Here is a 24,025-nt window from a genome sequence, read left to right as displayed (position 1 = left end):
ACATTAGCATGCATGAATCAGTGACAGTCAACTGCCAAAAAAAAAAAAAAAGTGAAAATGTCCACAGAAAGTCACTTGCATCAACAGAAAATGGAAATAGAATTATCTTTGTCTGAGAGAGAGTGAGAGATTGATAGAGGGATGGATAGATTTAACAAGTTAGAAAGGGGGAGGGGATGGGATTGATTTGGAGGATTTTGGGATGAAACACTTTTGATATGAACTGAAACCCACCACAACTATACCGCAGCGCAAGCAACACATTTCGAAATCAGAAAAGATAAACAAAACAAGCATCAAATGAATTCTGGTAGACTGATGGTTAAGATAAATGCAGGCCCAACTAAACACAAGGCTTTTTTGAGGTTTTTGATTTAGTCTTTGTATTGTTTGTATGTGTGGGTTTGGGTTTGGAATTAGGTATGGTTAATGTAAATGCAGGCCCAACTAAACACAAGGCTTTTTTAATTATAATAATTGTAGAATTTAAATCTATTTTAATTTAGAATTTTAATCTATCTAATGCGTTTTTCTTTAGTAAAAGCAAGTAAAAATAAATATTAACAAGTAAAAAATGCATCTAAAGTGCTCTTAAAATTAAAAAGTATTTATGAAAATCAGTTTGAATAATAATAACAATAATATCAATAATCTTTTTTTTGTTGTTGTTGTTGTTGTTGTTGAACACTTTTATGGATATAAAAAATAAATAGGGAAATATAATATTTACAAAATAATTTCAGAAATAAATATTAATTAATGTGAAAATATACTTTTAAATTAATATCAACAACGCTAATAACAACAATAATAAAATTTATAAAAAGATAAACACTCTCACTGAAACAAATGCATGGAAAAATTTAAACATTACATTATTCATAATAATTGTTTTAACTTTATATTTTGTGTCGAGCCCTGGTAATGGATAAAAAAAGTAATATAAAAAAACATTTCAGAAATAAATACATATGCAAAAAATATATAATTTTAATTAATAATATTAACAATAACATCAACAAAAATAATAAGCTGTAAAATAAACAACTGATGAATGCATGCACATTATTATTTAATTAATCATAGTAATATATATATATATTTTGAAAATAATAAACAATGCTAAATAAATGCATGTAAGAATAAATATAAAATTATTACTAATAATATAATAATACAAAATAATTTTGTAAGATCACAAACTTGCATGGTACCCTTAACTCCAAATTGTTCCAGAAAAATTGTCCTAGCAAACAGTGTCCGGTCGCTTTGAATAAAAACCATCTGGCCACTATAAACAATAAATGAATAAAAACAAACCCACAAACATCTTACAAGCATTATGTTAAACATGCAACATGCTGTGCAGTCCATGTGGTACCTTCATAGCCAAACGGTGTAGGGTCGCTCTTGACCTGATGCCTCTTGCTCTTAAGACTAGAGGAGAGAGGAACTAAGCACAAACATGCATTTCTGTTAGAAAAAAAGTCCAGCTCATCTATCACAATCTCTCAACCTATCCATCCAAGATTAATTATCACAATAATCTTTCATTATTCCCCTGCAGTTGCAACACTTTCATTACAATAAAAGAGAATAAGGCCACGAGAATTAAAGGGCTCACATGCATCTAAATTCTCCTTCACGTTCCCAGAGCTATGCAGCGGGTCTACACTGCTAAATGTCACACGCCACATCCCAAATGTCAGCTTATCAAGAGTCAGTATTTATTATTCAATGCTGCTGCCCCTATATGTATTTTAGGGGATTCATTTGCTGTGAAGTGCACAGTTCGATTCTATGCATTTCAAACATTTCATAAGAGTTGTAATGAAGAAGCTTGGGATGTCAAAGGTTCATTGCAAAATATGAAAAAATGCCACAATGCCAGTCTCTGAGTAAAAAGCCCACAGGACTTTCAGGGTGGGCCAGACAGTTGGGACATCGAGATGCCAGAGTGCTCAGCTTTTGAATAAGAGGAACAGGCACACCCAGCCCCCTGTGGAGCAGGACATACAGTATCGGTAGTACCAATAGAGCCAAATACTGACTAAATTTGGAATGACAGAAACAACTTCTGAATGTCAGCATGTACTGTACACTATTTGTCTAATGTTTGGGGTTAAAAATTAGTTATTATTTTAAAGAAATAAATTCTTTTATTCAGCAAGTATGCATTAAAGTAATCTAAAGAGACAATAAAAGCATGTATAATTTTACAAAAGATTTCTATTTTAAATAAATATTGTTCTTTTAAACTTTCTGTTCATCAAAGAATGCTGAAAAAAATTATTGAAGTAGGCAGCTGTGGCCTAATGGTTAGAGAGTTGGACTTGTAACCCGAAGGTTGCAGGTTTGAGTCTCGGTGTTGGCAGGAGTTATAGGTGTGGGAGAGTGAATGAACAGCGCTCTCTACCACCCCTCAAATCTCTTTAACCCATAGGCTGAAGTGCCCTTGAGCAAGGCACGGAACCCCCAGTTGCTCCCCGGGCGCTGGATATATAGCTGCCCACTGCTCTGGGTGTGTGTTCATGTGTGTTCACTTCTCACTGCTCTGTGTGTGTTCACTTGGATGGGTTAAATGCAGAGCACCAATTCCGAGTATAGGTTACCATAAGTGGCAAATGTCACGACTTTCACTTTCACTTTCAAATCACTATTAAAATGGTTTCTCAAGAACTGTGTGACACTGAAGACTGGAATAATGGATGCTGAAAATGCCGTTCAAATTGAAGTTAACTTGGTAAATAAAAGTGTGTATTACTTATTTATATCATATATATATATGTATATGTACATATATATATATATATATATATATATATAAATTTATATATATATATATATATCATTTATATATATATTATCATTTATTATACCAGGTGGTTTACTAGATTAGGCCTATATATCAGGCCTGAAAATTTCAATTTGGAAGGGGGGAGGGGGGTAATTTGAGGGGGGAGTTAGGGTATTTTTGTAGACATATATTTAAACTACAATCATCCAACATGTTTTGTCACCCAGTGTATTTGTGTTTTACAATTTATAATGTTGTTGATTAATATTTATATTGTGAGGAACGTAATTAAAAGAACTTTGATTTTAAACTCTGAATTGATAAATGACAAGCAATGGCACAAACAAATACAATAACAACATGGAACTAAAATTAGTTTTTCAGGTAGGTATAACAGTAATATTCAGGTACAGAAATACCACATAAACTGAATAATCTATTTAACTTTAAAATAATACTGGTGAGTCTTCAATGAATCAATAAACATTAATGAGGCTTATTTAGGTTGCTGTCTCTTTAAGACCTCATGCACGGATTTGTTACACATAAGTTTTGTTTCTCAACTGTTTATATTCACTTAATAGCCTATATATCAACAATGTTTAGTATAAATTGACTGTTTACGTGAATACTCATCAAGATGACCATTTTGTCAGAATTTTGTATGTATTTGGCCGTTTACGCACAATAAGGCGCGTGCTCTCAGATGCGGCTCTATGTGCTCACGCTTTTGGGTGTGAGGCAGATCACAGAAAGGGTCTCACAGAGTGTGCAAGTACTGAATCGAGCACTTGAATGTTTAAAATCGTAAGACTCAAAAGCATGTGCAATTGATACATTCCGTCATCTGTCCCGAGCGCGAAAACTGCAGGAATCAGTAGAATTGTGTGCAATCTCGCACTGAAATTCAACCACATATACAGTATGTATAGTCACATTATGGACCTTGTTTTTGAGTTTCCCTGTTCTCCCGCCTTGCTTTGAGTCATTGATCTGGTTTCTGTCTCCCCTTGATTTCATTAGTTCACCTGTTTCTTGTTAATCATCCTCTTTTGGTCTGTGTACTTTTTAGTTCACTTTTCAGTTCAGTTTGTTGTCAGCTATTGTCTTTTTGTTTCCCTGGGTGTCTATTGAATCTTCACAATCTTGGATTATTATTAAAGGGATACCACCCCAAAATGAAAATGTTGTCATTAATCACTTACCCCCATGTCGTTCCAAACTCGTAAAAGCTTTGTTCGTCTTCGCAACACAATTTAAGATATTTGGGATGAAAACCTGGAGGCTTGAGACTGTCCCATAGACTGCCAAGTAAATAACAGTGTCAAGATAGTATTTATGAAAGTCATCGCCAGAATACTCCATCTGCCATCAGATCTGGGTTATATGAAGCAACGGAAACACTTTTTGTAAGCGAAGAAAACAAAAATAACGACTTTATTAAATAAATCCTTTGGCAAAAGTATCTGGTGTGTTTTTACTTTTCAATGTGTTGTGAATTTGATATTATTTATGTTCCGCGCCACAAGGATGTGAAAAAAGTGTTCCCGTCACTTCATATAAACCAGATTGCACGTCTGATGGCAGATGGAGTATTCTGACAAAGACTTACATACCTTTTATGGACCTTGACACTGTTATTTACTTGGCAGTCTATGGGACAGTCTCAAGGGTCGAACATCTTCTGACCCTGACCCTGCCCCCAAGTAGAACCACAAGGTGTTTTTGTACCTTTAGTGCGAGGTGCAGAGACGGAGCTGACAGTTGAGGCTAAAGAAAAGCGGCGTGTAACCTCTGTCTCCTTAGGCGTGGGTTCTAAAGTGAAAGGAGGGGTTGAGTTACGGTAGTAGTCAATCTGATTTAAGAGAAAACAGGATGAAGTGGTGAAATGAGAGACAGGATGATGCATGCCAAGAAAACCTATTTGAGGTGGATTAAAGTTAGCTATGTAATTTCTCATCACAGTCTTTCCTGTTGATTTCATACCCTACCTTCCTTTCTACCAAAATAAAGTAATGATAGTAGGCCATCAAATATAGCTAGCTAGATAGATAGACAGACAGACAGACATGTCCTTAAACTTTTTACATTTTGCCAAAACACATTTGTAAGCCTCATTTTGGCCTTTAGGCAATTCAAGTCAATGGCACAATGGACTAAGTGAACATCCTACTCAAAATGCCAGTACTGTTTTGAAAATGTCAAGAGAATAGTGTAAGCTCAGTGTAACACTACACTGTGACGTCTGCTTGACTTTGAAGTATCTCAGTTGTTCTGTTGTCTTCAGTGGAGGCTGACCTGCTTTGCACACAATTCAGATTCCTCTGAGAATTCAAATGTTCTGCGATGACAAAGCACTTGAGGTTGCTGCGTTCCTTTCAGAAGACATTCACGTCAGAAAAAAGTGATCTTGGAGGCAACCAACAGAGAGTGATGACAATGAATTTTAAACAACGGGGACAACAGGCACACACCAGGATGAGATGATGGCCAAATAGAGACAAGCCACGATGCTGTGTCGTTACCTGCGGGGAGAGACCTGCGGTTTGACAGGCCCTGTAAGGTGAAGCGCTTTCTAGTGAGAGCAGATCGCTCTGAGCCGAGGCTGGCTGAAGCGTCAGCTATAAGAGGAGAGGAGGACAGGACTGCAGTTAAAGCAGCAGGCAGAAAAGGGTAGAGGGTGAGGTGAACAGCAGGGAAAAGATGAAAAATAATCGTTTCGTCTGTGATGGAGCGGCACATACAGTATATGCTATATTTTGTTGTATTAACCCATTCAGGTGATATTGGGTGTTATGTTTCCCCATACAGTAGAAAAGCAAACATTTTTAATTACCCGCAAAAAAAAAAAAAAAAAAAAAAAACAATTCTATGCAGCACACCATGGATAAATGATAACTTTCCAGATATGAGAAATGTCCAGATATGAGACCTTATTGGAAACAGAACAGGATTCAGGATCTTGTTATACATGTATGTCAGGTCATACTATACAAAAACATACAGCAGAAGATGCATATTTGAGATATTTTAGGAAAGAAAAAAAAAAATCAATAATCAATAACAATAAGAGATATTTAAGAGGCATCAAAGACTAAGGTGAGATATGTTTTTGAGTGTAAAACATCTCCAGCCCAGGTCAGAGACTCCAGGCTGGGTTTGGCTGGGTCAGCACACAGAGGACTTCTTTCCTCAGAGGAACTAAACACCTGTCACAATCCTTTACTCATTCAAAATCTGCAACCTGACAGGTCAGTTAGACCAAACCAAGCAATATTTACCCCAAACCACCTCTCCAGACACCAGAACATGGTGAAGCACACAACAGCAGTCCAGGTCAGACCAACCGACACGACAGAGGACTCGATACATTCAGCATTATAACTGAGCTTCATCTCAAAATACCTTGCCAAGGGGGATGAGGCTTTGAAGTGCTTTCCAGTAACCAATTACCAGTTGGCAATTTTACAGCCATTACAGCAGAGATTAGAGATAATGGCCTAATTAAGGGAAATGCACTAAATTGTTCAAAAGTAAGTAGGAGACAGGAAGACAGATAACACTCTGTGATAAATAGCCTTTCACTACAAATGAATGTAAATCCAGAGAGCTTGTTGACCGTTGCAGGCTCTGAAGGGCGAATACTTCTGATTGTTTGGTTAGAGAAATGGTAGGTTTTATACTAACCTCTTTTGTGACGCATATTTGGGCCTGTATCACTACGCCTGTAGCCAGTTTCTGGACTGGAAGAGTCAGACTGCCGAAGAGCTGTCTTGCGTATATTTCTGTCAATAAAAGCAAAGCCAGCAGAACACAATGGTAAAAAAATAGATGCAGATGGCACAAGAATATGCGTATGCATACATACAGTGACCCCTGAGGTATTTCAATTTCCAATCAAATTATTGCACCAAAATATTGCATTTAAAACTATAAAAACTATATATGCATATATACACTACTTTTCACAAGTTTGGGTTCAGTAAGTTTTTTATAAAATTATTATTATTTTTTTTAATGTGCTCCTGTAGCTCAAGTGGTAGAGCATTGCGTTAACAAGCGCAAGGTTGGGGGTTCAATTCCCCGGGAACACATGATAGGTAAAAATCGATAGCCTGAATGTCGCTTTGGATAAAAGCGTCTGTTAAATGCATAAATTTAATTTAATTTAATTTTAATAAATTAACACTTTCATTTAGCATGGATGCAATCAATTGATCAAGGGTTACAGTAAAGACACCAAAAAATTATATTGCAAATAAATGCTTCTCTTATGAACTTTGTATTCATCAATGAATCCTGAAAGAAACTGAACGACAGATTCCACAAAAATATGAAGCACCACAACTTTTTTTCAACATAAATAATAAGAAAAATTATTTCTTGAGCACCAAATCTGCATATTTAAATGAATTCTGAAGGATTGTGTGACACTGAAGACTAGAGAAAATTCACTTTTGCCATCAAAGGAATAAATTACATTTTAAAAATACATTAAAATAGAATAAGACATTTTGTCTAAAAACATTTTAAAAAATCTTACAGACCCCAAATGTTTGATGTTTGGCTTACAGAAACATAGACTGCATTTAAACACACAAGAATATTTCAATATCCAAAAGGATTTGGTCATATTATCCATACTCATACGTCAGATAAAGTAAACATATTAGCCTAATTTCCATAAAACAATACTGTAGTTTCTAGAAATCTGAATAAAACTGATAATGTGCTTAGTACTGCGTTAATCAGAAGTGTGAGTCATTATTATATCTACCATAAGTAAATATATGTTTGCATCTACAAACAAAGAGTAATTTGGTTTTGCATCTACAAACAAAGAGTAATTTGGTTTCTTATACAGACGGCAACTAAATAAAAACATTTTTGGAGTGAGGAGGAGGAAAAACGACAGTACTTGGAGTTGACTTAAGGGAAGTTAACTTTCTATGCCATGGGGGAGAGATAAAAGAGAGAGAGAGAGAGAGAGAGAGCATGGTAGAGTTCTCTGTGAGAGAGAGAGAGAGAGAGAGAGAGAGAGAGAGAGAGAAAGGTCATACAGAGGTCATTCAGTGTTCACATACTATATTTAATTCTCCCCAATTGTAAGTCGCTTTGGATAAAAGCGTCTGCAAAATGACTAAATGTAACTGTAAATGTATTCACACAGCACAAAAAAAAACTTTCACAATTTGTTTGGTTTTGAATATTGATTTCAGTGCCTTTACTAAGCTAAAAACTTTAGATAACATCATGTTATCTATATCAGATAGACTCACAACACAGCCAAATTCTTTATTTAGAGGTTTTCAAGCACTGAGAAGAACTGTGTAAAAAGTTTTTTATGCAAAACATTTTAAGAAGGTGAGGTTCTTTCAGGTTGCCATTGGGAGTTTACAAATAATTTTGGTTTTACATGGCAAATCATGTTTTCTCCAGGGTAGTTTATAGCAAGTTAGACAAGTTTTTATGAGACTGAGATCGTGTGAAGGGGAGATTTGCCCAGAAATACCTCGGCAGGCTTCCAACTGGCTTGTTAAGACTTTGCGGATCTCTGAAACCCACGTGTTCTTCACTTCCATCGAAGGTGCCTGACAGAGAATTCAAGATATGTTACAACATTGGGAACATTCCTGCTTTGGGGCATTGTTGCCCAGTTCTCTCTCATGGCCAATATAAGGAACAACATGGTACTTACCCAAAACAATATAGATTAGATAAAATGATAAAGGCTGACAGGACACCTATAAAATGCACAGGAACTTCCACAACAGCATAAAATACAATAACAGACTCACATTTGGTCAACAGAAATATTTTTGGATGGTCACAAACTGTTTGGACCCCACTTTGTAGACTCAAAATTATTTAAAATGTCTTGTGACATTGAGCTGTACCTGAACGATGTAAACTTCCTCCCTGCCATTGTACCAGATTTCAAACTTCTTGATGTCTCCCTTGACATTTTCTGTGATTCCCACTGAACTCATCTGGAGGAAAAAAAACACACCACTGATCAGTTTTTCACCTTATCAAATGTAATATGATCTAAAATTAGTTTTTAGCTTGGCCCACACATAATTTGCTATTAATCATTTTGATACACTAAAAATAATTACTTAGATTGAAATGATGGCTCTATTGGGAAGCCATGGCTGTACACACACACACACACACACACACACACACACACACACACACACACACACACACACACACACACACACACACACACACACATCTCTCTCTCATCTCTCTGAATCCATGTATATTGCCACAATAAACAGAAAAGGCTGTAAAATTTTTGCTCTGAAAATACAAACCCGATTCCAAAAAAGTACACTGTACAAACTGTGAATAAAAACAGAATGCAATGATGTGGAAGTTTCAAATTTCAATATTTTATTCAGAACACAACATAGATGACATATCAAATGTTTAAACTGAGAAAATGTATCATTTTAAGGGAAAAATAAGTTGATTTTAAATTTCATGACATCACCACATCTGTAAACGTCTGGGGACGGAGAAGACAAGTTGCTCAAGTTTAGGAATAGGAATGTTGTCCCATTCTTGTCTAATACAGACTTCTAGTTGCTCAACTGTCCTAGGTCTTCTTTGTCGCATCTTTCTCTTTATGATGTGCCAAATGTTTTCTATGGGTGAAAGGTCTGGACTGCCGGCTGGCCATTTCAGTACCCGGATCCTTCTTCTACGCAGCCATGATGTTGTAATTGATGCAGTATGTGGTCTGGCATTGTCATGTTGGAAAATGCAAGGTCTTCCCTGAAAGAGACAACGTCTGGATGGGAGCATATGTTGTTCTAGAACTTGGATATACCTTTCAGCATTGATGGTCCCTTTCCAGATGTGTAAGCTGCCCATGCCACACGCACTCATGCAACCCCATACCATCAGAGATGCAGGCTTCTAAACTGAGTGCTGACTTAGGTTGTCCTTGTCCTCTTTAGTCCGGATGACATGGCGTCCCAGTTTTCCAAAAAGAACTTCAAATTGTGATTGCCTGACCACAGAACAGTTTTGCACTTTGCCACAGTCCATTTTAAATGACCCTTGGCCCAGAGAAAACGCCTGTGCTTCTGGATCATGTTTAGATATGGCTTCTTTTTTGACCTATAGAGTTTTAGCCAACAACGGCGAATGGCACGGTGGATTGTGTTCATCGATAATGTTTTCTGGAAGTATTCCTGAGCCCATGTTGTGATTTCCATTACAGTAGCATTCCTGTATGTGATGCAGTGCCGTCTAAGGGCCCGAAGATCATGGGCATCCAGTATGGTTTTCTGGCCTTGACCCTTACGCACAGAGATTGTTCACGATTCTCTGAATGTTTGGATGATATTATGCACTGTAGATGATGATAACTTCAAACTCTTTGTAATTTTTCTCTGAGAAACTCCTTTCTGATATTGCTCCGCTATTTTTCACCACAGCATTGGGGGAATTTGTGATCCTCTGCCCATCTCGACTTCTGAGAGACACTGCCACTCTGAGAGGCTCTTTTTATACCCAGTCATGTTGCCAATTGACCTTATACGATGCAAATTGGTCCTCCAGCTGTTCCTTATATGTACATTTAACTTTTCCGGCCTCTTATTGCTACCTGTCCCAACTTGTTTGGAATGTGTAGCTCTCATGAAATCCAAAATGAGCCAATATTTGGCATGACATTTCAAAATGTCTCACTTTCAACATTTGATATGTTATCTATATTCTATTGTGAATACAATATAAGTTTATGAGATTTGTAAATTATTCCATTCATTTTTTACTCAGAATTTGTACAGTGTACCAAGTTTTTTGGAATCGGGTTTGTATATGAGAAATTAAAGCAAATGGGAAGTTGCTACATTATTCAACATTCAGTGTGCCTTCAGTGTAGATATGACGCTAATTCTGTACAGCCAGACGTCAACCATTTCATTACTTCATCTGACAGTCAGTGACGGTGTCCTTCCCACCTTTAATGAGTGCTTGAAACTGTAGGAAGGGGATTTCTCATGACCATCAGATGTCTCCTCTCGTTTCTTGCAGAACAAAAGCATTTTGTGGTAGAGGAAGAGATGTCTCTGCATGGGTTTGAAGCGCGCCAAGTCCTTCACTTTACTGTGACCTTTCTTATGGTCTGTCCAAACATTAAACGACCCCTGCATAAGCAGTTTTCCCAAATCATTCAGATTGCCCTGAAATTACACATACAGTGAGACTTAAATTAGCACACGCACAAAAGCAGGTTCACAACATGCAACATATTGACCTTCACATACAGTATCTGTTCAACATAAAAATTATTGTGATAAACATAATGTAACCTCATAAACCTCAAAACCAGTAATGGCGATCTGATGCATGGAGTCATTGACTGATTTGATGATGTCCAGCATTGTGGCCAGAGCTTCCTCCAGCTCTGCGGTGCCTTCTGAGTTCTTACTGCACTTCAGCATCTCCTGTAAAATGAGTAGAATGTGAAAAAAACAAAAACAAAACAAAAACAAAAAAACTGTTCAATTAGGGTTAAATTAAAAGTATCAAAACTCAAATGGCCCCAATCAGCATTACAGGTTTTGTGGTTCCCAGAAGGAAAATGGCTTCATAAGTGTATTAAATACTGTCTTATTTTACATGTAAAATGAGTGAAAGTTCAGGAGTATTATATTAGTGTAATTTAAGATCAATACCTTTAACATCAGTTGGTACTTAGTGATTCTCTGCACAGGCTTGAGCAGATATGCATCTAATGAAAGCTTGTGGTCCAACCTTTTCTGACACTCCTACATTAAAAAAAAAAAAAAAAAATTAGTACAAAAATTAGACTACTGTTACAAAAAGTTGGGGTCAGTTTAGACTACTGTTTTATAAAAACAATTTACTTTTATTTAGCAAGGACTGATCAAAAGTGACAAAATGTATATTAATGTATATTTAAAAGACAATTTGATTTCTATTTCAAATAAATGCTGTTCTTTTTAACTTTTTTGTTCATCAAAAAACCCTAAAAAAGCATCACTGTTTTCCACATATATTATGCAGCACAACTGTTTCGCTGAGATGCCTGCTCAAAATGCAGCTTTGCCATCACAGGAATAAATTAATTTTTTAAATATATTAAAATAGAAAACAGTTATTTCAAATAATAATAATATTTCACAATATTGATGTTTTTACTGTATTTTTGATCACATAAATGCAGCCTTGGTGAACATAAGAGAAGTCTTCCCTTTTAATATATTAAAGGGATAGTTCACCCAAAAATGAAAATTTGATGTTTATCTGCTTACCCCCCGGCCATCCAAGATGTAGGTGACTTTGTTTCTTCAGTAGAACACAAATTATGATTTAACAATCTATCTACAATCTCAATCAGGAGTATCAATGGTCCACTTGAGAGATAGGTGGCGGTTATGCACTTACAAGTCTGTGATCTGCCATAAAACCACAAGTAGAAGATGATGCAGGCTTCACAAGTGTTCTAACAGTTAGGACATTGCGTGAATAATAAGAAAAAAAATGATATAAATACTGTTCAGTTAAGTGTTCTAACAGTTAGGACATTGCGTGAATAATAAGAAAAAATGTTATATATATTGTTTTGTTTTTTTTGCAGTGTGATAGTTTTGTATTTATGAGTGAATGTATCGTCTGAAGCTAAAAATCATAATTTGTGTTCTACTGAAGAAACAAAGTCTCCTACATCTTGGATGCCCTGGGGGTAAGCAGATAAACATCACATTTTCATTTTTGGGTGAACTATCGCTTTAAAAATAATAAATATTAAGAAATCTTCCTAACCCCAAACATTTGAATAGTGTATTGTGTTTACAAGCTTCACCTGAAAGAACAAACTGTCTCCACACTGCCTCCACAAAGCCTCAGATCGTGGCTTATTCTGACAATATTTCTCATAAATCTGCAATTCTTCCTTCTGTGAGACAGCAGATGGAGACAAGCGTTAGGATCCCATTTCACATACTGTAGTTGTACTGTTTTCACAAACCACATCTCCATGATGTCATAATCACCTGCTTCAAAAAACATGTTCCTACTAACTCCGGCTTTTCTGCAGAATTTTCCAACTCTTTGAGAAAAACCCTGTCAAAACATGATGGAACAATTGAGTACATAAACAAAATAAATAACTGGAGGCAAAGCGAGCATAACAGGCAGGGAAATGGCACAAAGAAATTGAAAGGAGGGAGATGGGTAGAAAAAGTGTTTCATATTTTTCAAAATAATTTTATTTCTTCAATGGAAAACAGAGAGAGGGAGAGAGAAAGTGAGAGAGAAATAGAGAGAGAGAGAGAGAGAGAGAGAGAGAGAGAGAGAGATTGCTCTTTTCCAGAGAGAGAGCTCCAAAAAGCTCAAAGAAGCAGGGGGCCTAAAAAACGAATAATAATATAAAAAGCATAATATAATATAAAGCACCTTAAAATATAATATAATATAATATAATATAATATAATATAATATAATATAATATAATATAATATAATATTTTATGTCTAATGATTGGTCGCCATTCACTTTAAGAGTAGCAATAATATTCTTCTAAACTTCTTTTATTTTGCACAAAATAAAAATTAAAAATCTGACAAGGAAAGACAGTAGGTTGAATAAACTATGGCAGAATTTTCGTTTTGGGTGAACTATCTCTCTGTTCTCCTATAACCAAATCATTGCATGACTTCTAAGAAAAGCCTGTTTATGTGTCATCTCTGTCAAACAAATCAGTAACTAAATGAATGTCCAGTATCAACAACCAACACAATAGACTTTAAGAACTCACACTTGCATTACTGACATGATGACATGTAAAAGCACAAAAACAAAGCTACAGCTGGGAATGATAGACAATGATTAGCGGTTGTTTATATGTACCTGACTGATACGATAGAAACAGGTGCCGAGGAAACGCATTTGGGGAGACACACAAACCTGCTCGGGGGGGGGGGGCTGTTATTGTCATCATCCTGGACTTTGCTGTAACCCGATGCCAGGTGGGAGACAATGAACTCTACAAGAATAATCGGTAGCATGAGGCCAGCCGAACAATGGGACAGCTAACTCCTATAGATTATTAGTGACAATAACTTCACAATCCAATACTACAACCCACAAAACCCTACCTCCTTTCCTGGGACATTAGTGTTTATCTCTCACTCAGTATACAAAAAACTCTTTGTAGTTAAGATTACTTCCTTGAATTGTGGGTGTGAATTTTCCTCTATATGGAAGCATCAGAAAATAAATTAGCCTAACCAGTTGTTCAAGAGCCTTGTCAGGAATGTGGGGGCATGTTGGGGGAGGGTCTGGCTCATATTGGAAAAGGGTGCAATCCCTTTTGGAAAATCCAGCTCGAGCTGCTAGCAGTGTTTTGGAACATGGCAGCTGGTTTCTAGCTGGTGCAAACTGGTAAGACCAGCTGGTGGTTTGTTGCTTGTCCAAGGCGTTCTACCAGACTGAACCAGCAAATAATTATTTCTGGCAAGCTAGAAAGCACATATTATGTCCTTAAGTTGGAGATGTTTCAGAAAAAACGTTTCCTTACTTCTGGTGAAATTTGTAGATTTCAGGCAGATTTCCGAAGAGTACTTCCTTCTTGTTTTCCAAAGATGGTGGGATCAAGTAGAACAGCTCGGGATCATCCAGTGCTGCGGCATATCCCTGCACAAAAATAAACACAACAACAAAACCACAGTCAAATATTTCAACAATGCACCACAGATGTCTGATATAACTATAGCTGATGCACTCATAATGACATGCATTACATTACTTTACTTTACAAATTTTTTATTTTATTTATTTTTTGTGTGTGTGTGTGATTTACTAGGTTTTTAACATTTGCGAAACATTATTACATAGCTGTTTTTCATTTTTAAATATTTTAATATATATCCCATGATGCAAAGCTGAATTTTCAGTGCCATTACTCCAATTTTTAGTGTCAAATAATCCTTCAGAAATCATTCTAATGTGCTGATTTGCCGCTCAAGATCTCATTATTCATTATTGTCAATGTTGAAAGCTGGAAACTGTGGTGCATTTTTTTTTCTTCTTCTTTTTTGAATTCTTTGATTAATAAAAGGGGGAAAAATCTTTTGTAACATCTCTACTGTCAATGATCTATAAACTGCATCACTGATGAGTAAATCTGTTCATTTCTCAAAAAAAAAGTACTGTCCCCAAAATTTTGAACGTTACATGCATTTACAACGTGTGCTAGTCAAACTTCAATCATTTCAACAACATTTCCTGTTTCCTGTGTTAAATTCAGATACATGTACCTCTATAATGCTCTGCAGCTCTTCAACATACAGCCTCTCCGTCTCAATCAATTCATTCATTATGTGGCTGTTGAGAAAGGCAAAAACTGTTCAGTATTTTGTCAAACATTGGTGTGATGAGAGACACTGTTTAAGATGAAAGCTTCAGTATGAACATGACTCTCATAAAGCCATCCTAATATATAGTGGAAGGTAAGGTTTGTAGAACACTTTTTTTTATATCCGAAAATAAACTGAAAACTACTAATGATGGCTGTTACACGTACACTGTTACAATTTAATATTTTATGCAAATTTGGAGCTCTGATTCATCATCTATTACTAACTGAAAAAAGGCAGCCCAGTTTTCATTTCTGTGTCAATGGTCATTGCTAACATTTCAACTAGTTTTTTGCAATTCAGTAACTGAAACAACAACTTTGTCACGTCTTCACCATTTTGTTCTTCCTTTAACATGCAAGCCACAATGACACCACAAATGACCCTTCAGAAATCAGATTTTATTTTAATTTATTTTGTCTTAACCAGTTCTCCTCTAACACAGACCAAGACCAAGACCAATGAATTACATTTATTGTGCTGAGGTACGGCCTGCTTATGTGAATCAGATGACCCAAATTCCATGTTTCTGTCAGAGAAGTCTCTCTTTTCACAGTTTGCTCATAGGATAAAGTTGGCCAGTTTAAAAAGAGGAATGTACTTTCCCCCTCCCACCCATCAGGAAACGCTCCCGTTCAAATACAGCTCATCTCGTCGCTACACACTACTGCTTTCATAACAGCTGCAACAATACGTATGAAGCCCAGGGTTAAAAAAAAAAAAAAAACTCTTTTTGTTTACTACATCATGGATGGGCCACAGTCTCAGTGGTAAGTCATATGTTTTATTTAGCTTTTGACTAAACTGAGTTTCAGCCAAGAGATTTAACTTCTGGAAGCCAAGTACAAAATGTCTTTCCATTGGTATTTCAAGCCTCACAGACCTCATGCTAAATTTATCCCGTAACTGTGGAGTCTGAGTATCAAAAAACAAAAAAACACCAAGCCCTTTTTCGGGTGAAATCAGTCTGTTCTTTTGAACATGCTGTAAGTATCATATGACTGTCTACGCTATTAAAATATGAGCTCTTGCTTGGGGTGTTTTTCATAGGTGTCACATAGGGTGTGTTTTATGACATTTAAAATGCAAGTAAAATCAAATACATCTGAGAAATGCTGATGAAATGTCAAAAAAGACAGATTGATCACAGAGATAAAGTGGACAAAACTTAAAAAAAAAAAAAAAAAAAAAACAGGAGTTGAACAGGTCATGAAGATTAAATATACTTCATGTGTTGAAATTAGTGAATCAATTCACAAAAAATGACAAGATAATGAAAATAAGAAAACCCAAAGCAAAAATGTACATTAATAATATTTTTGATGTAGAACTTTACTTGTAATCCTTCATTGCTCAACAAAGAACTGAAATGTATTTCATTCTTAGGCAAGTTTTGGTCAAAATGACTAAAAATCGGATGAATGGTGAAACTAATAATTGCACAGACCAGCTGCTGTGAATACGTGATCCAGTTTGTCAGATGATATCTCCTGCTCCTGGCACTTCGCTGTTTAGGGTGTGGGATATTATGACACGCTTTGTTTTTGTGTCGTGCCTTTTGAGTAGATTTGCTGCAGTAATAATCTTTTTGTGTGCCGAGCACTCAGCAGATCAGCGTTTTCAGTGCTTTAAAGCCTTCTTTTATTCTATGTAGCGCTGAGTCGACGATTGCTTTCATTCACAAGATTATTGATTCGCAGAGTCCCACCACATGGTCAAGGTTTTGAATGAGGTCTCGCAACAAATTGTGTAAAAAAAAAAAAAAAATTGTTTTGAAAGCAAATAGCTTACATGTGACTGCAATGATTTTAAAAGTTTTTTTTTTAAAGAAATTAATACTTTTATTTAGAAAGGATTAACCAAAAATCAAAAGTGACAGTAAAGATTTCTATATTGTTACAAAAAGACTTCTAGTTCAAATAAATGCAGTTCTTTTGAATTTTCTATCTATTAAAGATTCCTGGCAAAAAAGAGGCATTCAAAATATCTGAAATTATTTCTGAAGGTTCAAGTGACACTGAAGGCTGGAGTAATGTCTGCTGAAAATTCAGCAGGAACAAATAATAAGACAAAAAAAAAAATAAAACTTACTGACCCCAAACTTCTTAATGTTAGTGTGTGTAAATATATAGTATTTACAGTTTAAATATAATAAAATAAATATATATTAAATGTGTTATTGCTATTATTTTTATTATCTGTTTTATTTTGTTTATAATCAACAAAGGGCCAATTCAGTGAATTAACCTTTATAGCGATTAATAAAGTTGCTTCTTAAATTATGATTATAATCTCTGTACCCTTTGAAATAAATCATTCTTAATTCTTTACAGAACACAAAATGCAGTGTTAATGCCGTACAGTGGATTGTCTTCACTCCGAAAGCACATAAGGACTAACGTTTTTTGCGAAGTGTAAAAAAAATTAAATAAAATGGACACAAAAAGGCGGAAAATGTTTTGGGTTAATGCTTCTGGTAGGGCAACCCATCTGCACTGAGCTACAATGGAACTCAGGCAAACCCAGTCCTGGAAATACACTGAGAGCGGTACATCTGGATTGGATTACTGGACTTGACAAGAAAGAGGGGTCGAGAGCGTGCGCAGCCTAGCAGAATGTTCATGAATTGCAGGAGGGTGAAAAAATGGCATTTTCTACAGCTTGTCTCGATGTGCTGTGTCATGTCAGTCCTCATGGTTTTGCTGGGACCATGTGGACAACCAAGTTGTGAGCCACGTGAAGTCAATACTCCTACCGCTACCTAATCAACAGCTATGATTTCATCAGCAAAAGCCTCAGCGTTAGCCCAGAGCAAGCCGCTAGGTTTGGTAGCTACCCGTATTTGCTAAACAACAAGGACATTTGTAAAGACAAAGACATCCTGCTTCTTCTCTTTGTGAAGTCCTCACCAGGAAACTTCCGAAGACGACAGGCCATACGCTCCACTTGGGGGCAACGAGTCCTACATAAGACACAAGCTGGGTGTTATAATAAAAGTAGTGTTTGTAATGGGAGTTCATCCTGATGTGCACACTGATAGCCTGCTGCAGAAAATAATGCACAAAGAATTGTTCAAGGAGCACATGAACCATGGTGACCTGGTTCAGCAGGACTTCCTTGACACATTCCACAACCTCACTGTAAAACTAATACTCCAGTTCCGCTGGATGCATGAGAACTGCGTCCACACCCACTTCCTCATGTCTGCTGACGATGACGTCTTCATCCATTTGCCTAATTTGGTGCGCTACCTTCAGGACCTCAGAAGACAGAATGTGCGAAATCTTTGGGTTGGCCATGTGCACAGGGGGTCGCCTCCCATTCGACGCAGGGACAGTAAGTACTACATGCCCTTCGATATGTACCAGTGGTCGTCCTACCCAGATTACACCGCGGGGGCAGGATACGTTGTCTCTGGCGACGTGGCAGCCAAAATCTATCAGGCCACGCTATCTCTGAATGCCTCTATTTATATTGATGATGTCTTCATGGGTATTCTGTGCCATTGTAGCAGGCGTCTCACCTCAGGAACATGTTTATTTCTCGGGTGAGGGGAAAACACCCTATCACCCGTGCATCTATGAAAAAAATGATCACCTCTCATGGACACGAGGACGATATGAAGTATCTGTGGGAGGTTGCAACCGCCCCACAGGTAGAAGGTATTTCATCTGGACTGGTTGGGAAACTCTATTGTACAGCTATGAAAATGAAGCTGCTTTGTATGCCATACATTAGAAACACGTATTCATGTCTGGCAGCTTTTACATGATGCACTGTGAGCTTTATGAAGTCCGAGTATTCAGTATTTTATTTTTATTTTTTTTACTTCTGCTTTAAATGTTAAATATTTTGTCATTTCCCAATAAAGTTAAAAGCTATGCACCCTAAGAATCTGTTTTTTCACTTATTATATATATATATATATATATATATATATATATATATTTTTTTTTTTTTTTTTGTCGGGCGAGAGAGCATGAATGTGATGGAATCATGATGGGCATCAAATGCATATTATCTACATGAACACGACATGAGTTTCACAAAACTCAAAGTCATATTTCACTCCAAGATAATAAGAATCACCACTGAGATATAATTAGAATAAGAAGAATGAGTCTTCAATATGCGAAAACACTGCCAAAAATGTGCATTGCCATACATGTTGTTTTTATTTCCCCACTATCATTCTGAGTTCAAATCAATTAAAGTGTTTGTTCAATTATTTTTAATGCAGCTTGACTCTCTTTGACTCCTCCTGTACCAAAGTATGTTTTCCAGATTATTGTGGGGTTGAAAACCTACACAAATTATTTTAGAGTTACATTTAAGCTATTTTAAGGCATGAGAAAATTATTTTCTCATAAGAAAAACAAACAAACACTTAAATATGTAATTTTGATGATCAAAGATGAGTTTTAAGGAATAAAATATTTGACTACAAGGGGACTTTAAGAACTTTTTTATTAATTTGTTTTTATTTATTTTATTTTTATCCAGTAATAAATCAATTAAAGCTGACATTACTGCAATAATGTTCCTGAGAAAGAGTTCCTTAAAAACGGTACTCTGACCACAGAGACCAAGTCATGAATGGGTTAAAGGAAGATAACATTTAGAACTTCAGTTACATTGGAAAATCTTTCTTGCTATAAGACAGGAAGTAAGTAAAGAAACAAATGGCATGTTGGAGTGTTCCTGTTCCTGTTTTTCAAACAGAGAGTACAGATGTTTGTAATGCATGTTGCTTTGTAGCCTGCCAAATGTGTAAAAAGGAGAAAGTCTGTATATTCTCTAACACTTAAACACATTATTACACCACATGGTCAAGGTTTTGAAAGAGCTCTTGCAACAAATTGTGTAAAAAAAAAAAAATAAAATAAAATAAAATAAAAATTGCTGTTTTGAAAGCAAATAGCTTACATGTGACTGCAGTGATTTTAAAAGTTTTTTTTTTTTAAGAAATTAATACTTTTATTTAGAAAGGATTAATCAAAAATCAAAAGTGACAGTAAAGATTTCTATATTGTTACAAAAAGACTTCTAGTTCAAATAAATGCAGTTCTTTTGAGTTTTCTATCCATTAAAGATTCCTGGCAAAAAAGAGGGATTCAAAATATCTGAAATTATTTCTGAAGGTTCAAGTGACACTGAAGGCTGGAGTAATGACTGCTGGAACAAATTCAGCAGGAACAAATTATAAGACTTATATAAAAATAGAACACATAATATTTATTTTTTAGAAAATTTATGTTTTTACAGTATTTTTGGTCAAATAAATGCAGCCTTGCTTAGCATCTAAGAGGCTTCTTTAAAAAAAAAAAAAAACATCTTACTGACCCCAAACTTTTTAATTTTAGTGTGTGTAAATATATAGTATTTACAGTTTAAATATAATAAAATAAATATATATTAAACGTATTATTGCTAATATTATTATTATCAGTTTTATTTTGTTTAAAATCAACAAAGGGCCAATTCAGTGAATTAACCTTTATAGCGATTAATAAAGTTGCTTCTTAAATTATGATTATAATCTCTGTACCCTTTGAAATAATCATTCTTAATTCTTTACAGAACACAAATGCAGTGTTAATGCCGTACAGTGGATTGTCTTCACTCCGAAAGCACATAAGGACTAACGTTTTTTGCGAAGTGTAAAAAAAATTAAATAAAATGGACACAAAAAGGCGGAAAATGTTTTGGGTTAATGCTTCTGGTAGGGCAACCCATCTGCACTGAGCTACAATGGAACTCAGGCAAACCCAGTCCTGGAAATACACTGAGAGCGGTACATCTGGATTGGATTACTGGACTTGACAAGAAAGAGGGGTCGAGAGCGTGCGCAGCCTAGCAGAATGTTCATGAATTGCAGGAGGGTGAAAAAATGGCATTTTCTACAGCTTGTCTCGATGTGCTGTGTCATGTCAGTCCTCATGGTTTGCTGGGACCATGTGGACAACCAAGTTGTGAGCCACGTGAAGTCATACTCCTACCTCTACCTAATCAACAGCTATGATTTCATCAGCAAAAGCCTCAGCGTTAGCCCAGAGCAAGCCGCTAGGTTTGGTAGCTACCCGTATTTGCTAAACAACAAGGACATTTGTAAAGACAAAGACATCCTGCTTCTTCTCTTTGTGAAGTCCTCACCAGGAAACTTCCGAAGACGACAGGCCATACGCTCCACTTGGGGCAACGAGTCCTACATAAGACACAAGCTGGGTGTTATAATAAAAGTAGTGTTTGTAATGGGAGTTCATCCTGATGTGCACACTGATAGCCTGCTGCAGAAAATAATGCACAAAGAATTGTTCAAGGAGCACATGAACCATGGTGACCTGGTTCAGCAGGACTTCCTTGACACATTCCACAACCTCACTGTAAAACTACTACTCCAGTTTCGCTGGATGCATGAGAACTGCGTCCACACCCACTTCCTCATGTCTGCTGACGATGACGTCTTCATCCATTTGCCTAATTTGGTGCGCTACCTTCAGGACCTCAGAAGACAGAATGTGCGAAATCTTTGGGTTGGCCATGTGCACAGGGGGTCGCCTCCCATTCGACGCAGGGACAGTAAGTACTACATGCCCTTCGATATGTACCAGTGGTCGTCCTACCCAGATTACACCGCGGGGGCGGGATACGTTGTCTCTGGCGACGTGGCAGCCAAAATCTATCAGGCCACGCTATCTCTGAATGCCTCTATTTATATTGATGATGTCTTCATGGGTATCTGTGCCATTGTAGCAGGCGTCTCACCTCAGGAACATGTTTATTTCTCGGGTGAGGGGAAAACACCCTATCACCCGTGCATCTATGAAAAAATGATCACCTCTCATGGACACGAGGACGATATGAAGTATCTGTGGGAGGTTGCAACCGCCCCACAGGTAGAAGGTATTTCATCTGGACTGGTTGGGAAACTCTATTGTACAGCTATGAAAATGAAGCTGCTTTGTATGCCATACATTAGAAACACGTATTCATGTCTGGCAGCTTTTACATGATGCACTGTGAGCTTTATGAAGTCCGAGTATTCAGTATTTTTATTTTTATTTTTTTTTACTTCTGCTTTAAATGTTAAATATTTTGTCATTTCCCAATAAAGTTAAAAGCTATGCACCCTAAGAATCTGTTTTTCACTTATTATATATATATATGTATATATATATATATATATATATATATATATATATATATATATATATATATATATATATATATATATATATATATATTTTATTTTTTTTTTATTTTATTTTTGTCGGGCGAGAGAGCATGAATGTGATGGAATCATGATGGGCATCAAATGCATATTATCTACATGAACACGACATGAGTTTCACAAAACTCGTCAAGGTCATATTTCACTCCAAGATAATAAGAATCACCACTGAGATATAATTAGAATAAGAAGAATGAGTCTTCAATATGCGAAAACACTGCCAAAAATGTGCATTGCCATACATGTTGTTTTTATTTCCCCACTATCATTCTGAGTTCAAATCAATTAAAGTGTTCATTCAATTATTTTTAATGCAGCTTGACTCTCTTTGACTCCTCCTGTACCAAAGTATGTTTTCCAGATTATTGTGGGGTTGAAAACCTACACAAATTATTTTAGAGTTACATTTAAGCTATTTTAAGGCATGAGAAAATTGTTTTCTCATAAGAAAAAAAAAAAACATTTAAATGTGTAATTTTGATGAGCAGAGATGAGTTTTAAGGAATAAAATATTTGACTACAGTGGGAATTTAAGAATTTTTTTTATTAATTTGTTTTTTATTTTATTTTTATCCAGTAATAAATCAATTAAACCTGACGTTACTGCAATAATGTTCCTGAGAAAGAGTTCCTTAAAAACGGTACTCTGACCACAGGCTGAGAGACCAAGTCATGAATGGGTTAAAGGAAGATAACGTTTAGAACTTCAGTTACATTGGAAAATCTTTCTTGCTATAAGACAGGAAGTAAGTAAAGAAACAAATGGCATGTTGGGGTGTTCCTGTTCCTGTTTTTCAAACAGAGAGTACAGATGTTTGTAATGCATGTTGCTTTGTAGCCTGCCAAATGTGTAAAAAGGAGAAAGTCTGTATATTTTCTTACACTTAAACACATTATTACAGTCATCTATTCAGTTTGGGAGCTGTAAAATTTTACCAAACATGAAATAAAAGTCTATTAAAACATAAAAAGTCCCAGAGATTCTACTGAATAGCCAATTACAAGTTTGCATTTAGGCTGAACTTTTTCAGGAAGACTCGGGTTTATACAGAAAGAGGTACTAAGGTCAATTGCTTTTACAGAATGAGTCATTATGCACATGAAAAAGTATGCTGCAACAGATGCCAGCACAGAAACTGACAATTTGTTCAGCCATCAACGACGAACAATTTGCCATCAATGACCAACAACAACAACAACAACAAAAAAGCTACAATAACCAAAATGTGTTCTTATATATATATATATATATATATAAAACTGAAAAATCTGTGGTAGCACAAAATACAAGAGAGAACAGATCATGCAGAAGGGCAATACTTGAAAAAACAGTTAGGAGACCCATCAGCAAAATGTTTGTTGACCTGTTTGATGTGAACAATGCTGTGTCCCAAGATGTGATGTATGTTCTGAGTGTGACATGATCTATTGAAACTGTATAAATCACACTGAGTGTGATTAAATGTGCATCATCACAAACCATTAGAGTCTGAGTCACTGCTTTGATGGTGTCAGTTTCTTATGAAAAAAATTGTGCCCAATTAACAGAATAGGCCACTGTGAGATGATGAGTGTTTTTGAATATCAGGTACT

At 36.0% G+C, this 24,025-nt stretch overlaps 2 protein-coding genes and 1 pseudogene across 2 annotated transcripts in view; 2 read left to right on the top strand and 1 right to left on the bottom strand.

Moving 5' to 3' along the window:
- The window catches only part of LOC109077564 (guanine nucleotide exchange factor DBS-like), a 73,625-nt gene that overhangs the window by 8,454 nt on the left and 41,146 nt on the right, over positions 1-24,025 (bottom strand). The window contains exons 18-31 of the mRNA XM_042765778.1: positions 15,103-15,169; positions 14,364-14,479; positions 12,838-12,907; positions 12,648-12,740; positions 11,497-11,589; positions 11,140-11,265; positions 10,780-11,001; positions 8,695-8,787; positions 8,182-8,388; positions 6,666-6,673; positions 6,485-6,582; positions 5,323-5,418; positions 4,529-4,612; positions 1,359-1,453 (exon numbers count right to left, since the gene is read on the bottom strand). Coding sequence (XP_042621712.1) covers positions 1,359-1,453; positions 4,529-4,612; positions 5,323-5,418; positions 6,485-6,582; positions 6,666-6,673; positions 8,182-8,388; positions 8,695-8,787; positions 10,780-11,001; positions 11,140-11,265; positions 11,497-11,589; positions 12,648-12,740; positions 12,838-12,907; positions 14,364-14,479; positions 15,103-15,169 — 1,468 coding nt within the window. The remainder of the gene's footprint in view (positions 1-1,358; positions 1,454-4,528; positions 4,613-5,322; positions 5,419-6,484; positions 6,583-6,665; positions 6,674-8,181; positions 8,389-8,694; positions 8,788-10,779; positions 11,002-11,139; positions 11,266-11,496; positions 11,590-12,647; positions 12,741-12,837; positions 12,908-14,363; positions 14,480-15,102; positions 15,170-24,025) is intronic.
- Positions 15,842-22,335, top strand: LOC109077565 (lactosylceramide 1,3-N-acetyl-beta-D-glucosaminyltransferase A-like). The gene is made up of 2 exons (XM_019093119.2): positions 15,842-15,971; positions 20,782-22,335. The coding sequence occupies exon 2, from the start codon at positions 21,063-21,065 to the stop codon at positions 22,212-22,214; it is 1,152 nt and encodes a 383-aa protein (XP_018948664.2). The 5' UTR covers positions 15,842-15,971; positions 20,782-21,062; the 3' UTR covers positions 22,215-22,335.
- Positions 15,849-19,092, top strand: LOC109080378 (annotated as a pseudogene).

The sequence above is a fragment of the Cyprinus carpio genome, chromosome A11 (genome assembly GCF_018340385.1).
Source record: "Cyprinus carpio isolate SPL01 chromosome A11, ASM1834038v1, whole genome shotgun sequence".
NCBI lineage: Eukaryota > Metazoa > Chordata > Actinopteri > Cypriniformes > Cyprinidae > Cyprinus > Cyprinus carpio.
This window is presented reverse-complemented; position numbering and strand designations above follow the sequence as displayed.

Excerpts from the sequence above, each read along its gene's own strand:
- LOC109077565 (XM_019093119.2), top strand. The coding sequence starts at position 21,063 with ATGTTCATGAATTGCAGGAGGGTGAAAAAATGGCATTTTCTACAGCTT.